Source organism: Rhincodon typus, chromosome 47, assembly GCF_021869965.1.
Source record: "Rhincodon typus isolate 14 chromosome 47, sRhiTyp1.1, whole genome shotgun sequence".
Lineage (NCBI taxonomy): Eukaryota > Metazoa > Chordata > Chondrichthyes > Orectolobiformes > Rhincodontidae > Rhincodon > Rhincodon typus.
Genome location: NC_063378.1, coordinates 9,163,190 through 9,171,618, shown reverse-complemented (window position 1 = coordinate 9,171,618; position 8,429 = coordinate 9,163,190). Strand labels below are relative to the sequence as shown.

Sequence of the window (8,429 nt, the reverse complement as noted above, 5' to 3'; positions counted from 1 at the left end):
CTCTGATGCTGCCTGACCTGCTGTGTTCCTCCAGCTGCACACTATATTGACTCTGACTCCAGCATCTGCAGTTCTTGCTATCCCCTCGGGTCTGGAATGTACCTCCTGAGTGTGTGGGGGAACCTTACCTGGAGTATTGTCTGCAGTTCCACTCCCTTACACACAGATTTGGACCTCCCATGAGTGTGCACAACAGACGTTTGACAGATTAATCCCTGCGATGGTGGGACTGTCTGAGGGGAGATTGAGGCAACTGGGCCTGAAATCTCAGAGCAATGGACCCCATCATGTAGTGTCTGTTTCTTCTTCCTTTTCCACCCCACCCCAGGCCACTGGCCCCTAAAATGAGAAATCCAGCTTGAGATCTGGAGCAGGCCAATGAGATGGGGAGGAAATTATTCACTGAACAAGGCAAGGGGGTTCGATGAATCTTTTGGAAATCTCACCTCCACAGGACAGGCTGTGGAGATTCAGTCATTAAGCAGGATTAAGGCTGAGAATTTTTGATGGATTTAAGAATCTTTCAGTATCAGTCGCAATGCCATTCCTAGGCAGACAATTCGAGGGGCTGAATAGCCTGCTCCAGTTCTGATTCCATATGTTCTGGCCAGTGAATTGAGAGAGAAAACACAATTGTTTATAGACCACTGTGTAAAACTGGACTAACTCTCTCTTCTTCTGTCTAACTACAGTTTGTGCTTCTGCTCCTGACGATGTACTATCTGACGACTCTGTGAAACCTGGATGTGTGCCAACCGTTCTGTGTCCAAATGCGCGCAGAAAACCCAACTGTCTTTCTCTTTATGAACTGAATGTTTGTTTGTATCTCGACTCTCTAATCCTCAGTGAGTTCAGCAAACAGAAGCTCCCAATCCTCACTGGACTCCTTTAACCAATCCTACACTCTGTTATAGAAACTATTAACTAACTGGTGGTGTACAGTTCGTATTCCCACCCCTCCATTACACTGCTGGGAAATGGGATTCCATGATATTCAATTTGATTTATTTTTCTCTATCCCACCCTTCTGATGTGTATGAGGCATCTGAACAGTTACTGCTGAAGAAACTAAAATAGGAATTGCTGGAGGAACTGGGCAGGTCTTTGCCACATCTGTGGAGGGAGAAAGCAGAAAGCCAACGTTTCGAGCCTGGTGACCCTTCAGATGAAGAGGCACTGGACTCTTAACTTTGTTTTCTCTCTCTCTCCACAGACGCTGCCAGACCTACTGAGTTTCTCCAGCAATCCCTGTTTTAGTTCCAGACTTTTTTTTAAAAAGCATCCGCAGTGGTTTTGTTTAGGTACAACCAGTGGGTTTGATTCATGTCTATCCAGACCCACTCCCTCCCCAGGGTGTGGGATCCAGTAACCATTTCACTCCATGAGGTGTACGGGATTTTTGGGATGTTGACCGGGCTGAGTGGTGTGAGGGTGCAGCAGAGAGAACCCAGTCTCTCCTTCCAAAGTGACTTTCCATTTCCCTCTCCTGACTTTTTTTTTTAAAAAATGACCCTGTTTCTGATCCTTAGATTATCTCTTTCCACGCACCCCCTCCCAGCCACTAAAAGTCTGGAGGATGTGGTGATCTTTACCTGATTATTTTTGGCTGCCTACTGAGGAGTCTGGCTCACTTTTTTTTTCTTTTTTTAAAAAAAAACTGAAGAACTTGCCTTGTGTTTGCAGCCCCTTTTACATCCCGGAGCGAGCTGGATTAATATCCAGAGCGCTGCCGAATCGGGCTGGATCATGGAGGGGCTTAGACAAGCCATTCATTAATACTGAGTGATTTGGTGATGTTGAAGACATTAATTTGCAATATTTTAATCTGTTTGAACTGTAGCTTTTTTTTGGGGGGGGGAAGGTCGAGGTGTATTTGTACAGTGACCCCTGTGTGTGTATGTGAAGGGGGTTTGTCAGGGAGCTGATTATTTTTTTGTATGAGAGGCAGGGTACAGAGTGTCAGCTGTGACCGAATGAACACCCCCACCTTGTATTTGGGACTGTTCTTTGTGAAATGTGTTTTTTTTTGTTGCCAGCTGCTCTTGTGTATCACTGTTCAAACCTTTGTATATTTTACTCTAATATTAAAGTTTTTCCAGTGACTTATTTGTAGAATCATTACAATCCCTACAGCAAAGCATTCAGCCCACTGAGTCTGCACTGACCCTCTGAAGAGCATCCCACCCAACTACCCTATCCCTGTAATCCTGCATTTCCCATGGCTAATCCACCAAACGTGCACATCTTTGGACTGTGGGAGGAAACCCAAGCAGAGACGGAGAGTTTGCACAGTCACCCAAGGCTGGAATCGAACCTGGATCCCTGCTAGCTGCTGTTCTGGCACCACCCCCCACCCCGCTGAACCATTGCTGTAGTTTATCTAAAATAGAGTTGTTTCCTTTTAAACTGAATGTTTGTTTGTGTGGGGAGCAGGGCCAGGAAATCTTTAAAGAGATGACATGCCCAATGGGATGGGTGCAGTGGGTGTGAGAGAGACTAGATTGACTGGACATCGCATAAGAGACAAGCCTTTATTTATAATATTTTTGAGATGATCAGAGGTGTGAGCACATTTGCCAACACTGTTCTTTCTTTAATCCAGAGCAGAGGGCTGTTAGAGATGCACACAAATGCCTGGTCAGCTTTGTTGCTCCCAGTTAATATATTTACAGTCACAAAGGCCAGACCAATTTAACATGGCAGACTTCCTTACTGGGTATTTTTTTGGCTTTTGCATTTTCTTCATCCCTCTCGACAACACTCCCAGAGTTGTTTTGTTTTTGTCACTGATGTTGTCTTGTCATTGTGGCCTGATTTTCAAGTTTGTAATTCCCTCCCACCCAGTTGCTGGAGTAGGGGTTTGGAAATCCCGGTCAGCCTCAGCCATTCGAGATCCAGTTCCAATTGTCCCAGCCTCCAGGACATGCTGGCATCTCGCTAGCAGCAAGTGACTTGCCCTGACTGACCATTTCCTCAGGGAAGAGTTCTACAACCAATTTGCAATGTGGCATTGCGGGCCTGGATTGGAGATTTGAACCCTATACTTTCGGGGATTGTGGGCACTTTTTATCTTGGACCTCCCAGATCACTCTGCGATCAGAGTCTGGAATCTCTCCAGAGCACTGAAGGTGGGAAATGTGTTTCAGGGATACGGAGCTCCAGTCAGCATTAACCCCCCGCCCCCAAACCCAGGGGCAGCTTGATGCTCCATTAGTTGGGGGGGGGGAAATGTGGAAAAGATGTCACCCCTCAAGGGAGCTACCAGCTCTGTTCCCCATCCTCCTGCACTGTCCCCTCCAATGTCAGTCCCACTGCCATGACACCACTGCCACCCACCCCCTCGGCTTGGGCAACACCCTCTTTACACTCTCCTCCTCCTCTCCAAATCCTTCCTCTAGACCCCCTATACCCCCTCCCTATCTCAGTGATTTCTACCCCCCACCCCGACCTCCATCGCTCTGTCCCTGGGTGCCTGGTAATTCTCTCCTGTGAACCAGTCTGTCCCACTTGTGTGTGTGTGGTTGGGGCTGAGAGGATGACGACAACGATTTTGTTGTTGCTCTTGTGAGAGTGAAGGTGTGGTTAAACTCACGGGGGATGTTACATGTAGAAGGTGCTACGTCAATCGCAGTTTGTCTTTGGAGACACTGGTTATGGGATATGTTTTTTGTGTGTGAGTGTGTGAGAGAGAGAGAGAGAGAGAGAGACACACCACACCCTGTCAGTGAGTGACATTCCCAGGGGTCAGAATCGACGTAATGGTGGTGTTTGCCATCTCAGGCTGTATTGCAGGGAGCTGCTGCTAACAATGGGGCTGTGTCTGCCTGACGGTGACGGTGTCACGGAGCCGGCCAGGAATCTGGGCGGAGGCTCAGCAACCTGATGATTCAGCACCCACCCTGCCCTACAATATTCTGTCTCTGTCTCTGTGTGTGTGTGTCTCTCTCTGGCAATCTCTCCCTTTTTACTGAGACGTTGCTTTTAAACCCATATGCCTCAGACAATCTCTGCCTCACTGATAACCAGACAATTGTCTACCCCAGTCCAACCCCATCAATGATACCAGCAGCCCCCTCAACACTCTCAGCCTGAGGAGCTACGTTCCCTCCGCCTGTGTGGGGAGGTTGTGTGCATGTAAACGGTCTCCCTGTGCTTTTGGCTTCCCCCCCACCTCCCCCGATCACGGATCCTTCAGTAAGGTCACCCCTGGGGGTTTAGAGGAGAGAATAGGGACGATAAAGAGGAAGGGATAGGACTGGTTTGTGATGACTGTACATTCACTGCCCTGTTTTCAGACACATGACCATCCTGTGGATTAAATGAGAAGACCAGAACTGGCTCCTACCAATGTTCTGTATGACTGGTCGGAACGGGCTTGGTTCCTCAGCTCCCTCTACACTGTTTTCCGCCCCCTGCCTCGCATCGAACACTCCCTGGACAGGGACAGCACAGGGTTAGATACAGAGTAAAGCTCCCTCCACACTGTACCCCCCATCGAACACTCCCTGGACAGGGACAGCACAAGGTTAGAAACAGAGTAAAGCCCTCTCTCCTGTATTGGAGGAAGAGAGGGGGTGATCTTGTTGATGTTTTTGAGTGATGAGGGGTTAATGCTGGGTCTGATGTGCAGATAGTCACTGTTGTGACAGAGACAGAGAGGGAGGAAGGGAGAGAGAGAGGGGGGGAGGGAGGAGACGGAGAGAGAGAGGGGGAGGGTGAGGGAGGGAGGAGAGTGAGAGAGAGGGAGAGAGGGAGGAGACAGAGCGAGAAAAGGAGAGAGAGAGAGAGGGGTAGGGAGGAGACGGAGACAGAGAGGGAAGGAGGAGACAGGGAGAGAGAGAGAAGTGGGGGAGGAGACAGAGCGATAGGGAAGAGACAGACAGACAGAGAAGGATGGAGGAGACAGGGAGCGAGGGAGGAAACTGAGACAGAGAGAGGGGGAGGGTGAGGGAAGAAGGAGACGGTGAGAGAGAGGGAGAGGGAGGGAGGAGACAGAGAGAGAGTGAGGGAAGTGACAGAGACAGACAGAGAAACAGAGAGACAGAGGGAAATTTAGGGAGGAAAAAGAGGGAGAGAGGGAGCAAGGGATGAGACTGAGGGAGGGAGAGAAAGGGAGGAGACAGAGAGAGAGGGAGGAAACTGAAACAGAGAGAGGGAGAGGGGGGAAGGAGAGAGAGGGAAGGAGGAGGTGGAGAGACAGGGAGGGAGGAAACAGAGAAGCAGGAGAGAGGGAGGAGACAGACGTAGAGAGAGAGGGAGGGAACAGAAGGGGAGAGAGAGGGGGAGAGAGAGAGGGTGGAGACAGAGGGAGAGGGTGGAGATAGGCAGAGAGATAGATAGGGAGGAGACAGAGAGACAGAAAGAAGAGAGAGAGATGGAAAGTGAGCAAGGGGACAGAGAGATGCTGAGATAGAGGAAGGAAACAGAGAGAGACAAAGAGAGAGGGAGGGAGGAGACAGAGAGAGAGATTGAGGAGTGAGGGGAGGGAGTCAGAGAGAGAGGAAGAGTCAGAGAACGAGAGATGGAATTGGAGAGTCGGAAAAAGAGACAGGAAGAGAAATGGCGAGAGGGATAGTAAGGACAAAAGGCAGGTGAGAGCGGGAAGGTGAGAGACAGAGAAGGGGAAAAAGAGGGAGACAGAGAGAGAGGAAAAAGAATGGATACAGAACTGGCTTGGTCACAGGAGACAGAGAATAACGGTGGAAGGATGTTTTTCTGAGCGGGGATCTATGAGCAGTGGTGTTCCTCAGGGATCAGTGCTGGGATCCCCGGGGTGTACAATATATATAAATGATTTGGAGCAGAGTGTAGGTAGCCTGGTTAGTAAGTTTGCGGATGAGACAAAGATTGGGGGGAGGGACGGATAGTGAGGAGGATTGCCAGAGGATCCAGCAGGATAGAGATAGGCTGGAGACTTGGGCGGAGAAATGGCAGATGGAGTTTAATCTGGACAATTCCAAGGTGATGCATTTTGAACGGTCTAATGCAGGAGGGAAGTATACAGTAAATGGCACAACCCTCAATCGCCTCAACACACAGAGGGATCTGGGCGTACAGGCCCACAGTTCCCTGAAAGGGGCAACACGAGTGGATAAGTTGGTCAAGAAGGGGTATGGCATGTTAACCTTCATCGGTCGGGGCGTACAGTATAAAAATTGGGAAGTTGTGTTGCAGCTGTATAGAACTGAAGTGAGGCCACATTTGGAATATTGTGTCCAGTTCTGGTCGCCTCACTCCCAACAGAATGTGGAAGCTTTGGAGAGGGTTCAGAAACAATTTACCGGGATGTTGCCTGATTTGAAGGAGATTAGCGATTAGGAGAGATTGGACAAACTTTTGACTTGAATGTCGAAGGCTGAGGGAGCGATCTGATAGAGGTTTACAAAATAACGAGAGGCACTGGGATAGAAAGGATGGTTGGAGTCTGTTTCCCAGGGGAGAAATGTCAATTACTGGAGAACAGAGGTTTAAGGTGATGGGGCGGGGTAAGTGTAAAGGAGGTGTGAGAGGCAGGTTATTTTACACAGAGGGTGGTAAGTGCCTGGAATGAGCTGCCAGAGGAGGGGGTGGATACAATAGCAACGTTTAAGAGGCATCTTATCAGATACATGAAGAGGCAGGGAATAGAAGGATATGGGTAGTCTAAAGGCAAAAGGGTTTTAGTTTAGAATGGGATCATGTGTCACAGTCCTAATGGGCCGAAGGGCCTGTTCCTGTGCTGTAGTGTGCTTTGTTTTTTGAGACAGAGAGAGAAAGACAGAGGAGACAGACACAGAGAGAGATAGAGAGTGAGATGGAGAGAGGGTGCAGGGGGTACCGATGGTGTGGGAGGACGCGGGGTGTGTGGGGGTGTGAGCTTGAGGAGGTGGGGTGGGGGAGGAGGTGAGGGGGAATGTAGTGCCTTCCCGGACCCAGTGATGAGGCTCAGATCGAAGCCCCCTCCGCTCCCCTCCCCTCCCCTCCCCTCCCCTCCCTGCAGCTATATCAGCAGAAACTCCTCTCAGCCTCATCCCCTCGGTGCCCCCAGGGAGGGGGACGCTCTGCCTGCCTCTGGGAACCTCCCCGGCAGGACCGGTACAGGCCGAGGTGGGGGAGTGCAGTGGGGGGGAGGTTGGCATAGCGACCGGAGAGGAGGACGGTGCCGGGTCGGTGAGAGAGGGGGGTCCGGATCAGGTGTCTGGGGGAGACACTGTCCTGGGGCGGTCTGTAACCCAGACCCTGCAGCCGGCCCAAGGGAGGGGGGGAGAACACCCGTGGGGGACCCTGGCATCGCCTCAGCCCCTGTGGGTCCCCCCGGAATCGCCCCAGGCCACGGCTATAATCCGGTGGATAAGGGTTAAGGGGCAGATACTCAGAGTGTGCCTGGGGGTTAGGGGCTATGCCTGGTGGTGGAGGGACTCGGACAGCAGGCTCTGAGCGGCTCCGGGAGTGGGCAGACAGGGGTGGCCCATCCCCCGGAATGTCTGCCACGGGTCTACGGCCCCGAGAAGGCAGAGGGTCTTCCCGGGAATGACGACAGGCACACTCGGCCGAGCGGAGGGGGCGGGGGACGGGTATTTCAGGAGTCCAGCGTGGGGGCCCCACGTTGGCATAGGTGGGCTCAGGGCTGGGAGGGCAGCGGGGGAGGGGGCACTGGGGAAACGGGGAACAGGAGTGGGAGGGAATGGTGAGGGGCCAGCGGGGCACAGGGACCCCAGGGGCAGAGGCGCGGACGCAACCTGGAGGGAGCAGGAGAAAGGGGGCGCGGACCACACCCTCATGGGGGCGACAGTGCCCAGGATCAGGGGCAATCTCAGCGTAAACATCGCTCCCATTCCCCTCCTCCTCTGTCCCCGGGGGAGGGGACGCAGGAGTGGGATGTTCTGGAAGGACAGCAGAAGGTGGGCACCGACGGTGTTGATGGTCCGAGGGGCAGCGTCGACGGGGGGCACGGTTCTGTGGGAGGGATCCCTCCGGCCTGAGCTGACCGAGGGACCCCCGGGGGCAAGGGGCAGCCTGGGGGGGTAACACAGGGAGAGGAGGAGTTTCCACTGCCAATTGACACCTGGCTCGATCAGAGGGGGCGGGGGGCAAATCGAGGGGGCGGTGGCAGGAGGTAGAGGTCAGGCTGGAGGGGCAGCAGGACCGAGGGGCGGCACAGAGGAGGGGAACAGACTCCTCCACACGGCAGTGAGCGATGGGCCCTCGGACGGACTGCGTCAGCCGCACACTCCCAGAACAACACACATCGACGGGAGGTCCAGCCAGGGTACACATCTCCTGGAAGAATCAGAGAGACAACAGAGAGGGAGGGAGTTACATCCTGAAACGTCTACTCACTCCGGGAAAAATACCACACACTCACCCTCAACCGCACTGTCAGAAGGTCAGTGCTGAGGGAGTGGGCACTGTCGGAGGGTCAGTGCTGAGGGAGCGCCGCACTGTCGGAG

General features: G+C 52.5%; 1 protein-coding gene across 1 annotated transcript in view; it reads left to right on the top strand.

Annotated features, from left to right (window-relative positions):
* upk1a (uroplakin 1a) overlaps positions 1-2,102 on the top strand; it is a 9,002-nt gene extending 6,900 nt beyond the window's left edge. The window contains exon 6 of the mRNA XM_048620555.1: positions 693-2,102. Coding sequence (XP_048476512.1) covers positions 693-737 — 45 coding nt within the window. The 3' untranslated portion in view covers positions 738-2,102. The remainder of the gene's footprint in view (positions 1-692) is intronic.
* The last annotated feature ends 6,327 nt before the right edge of the window (positions 2,103-8,429 follow it).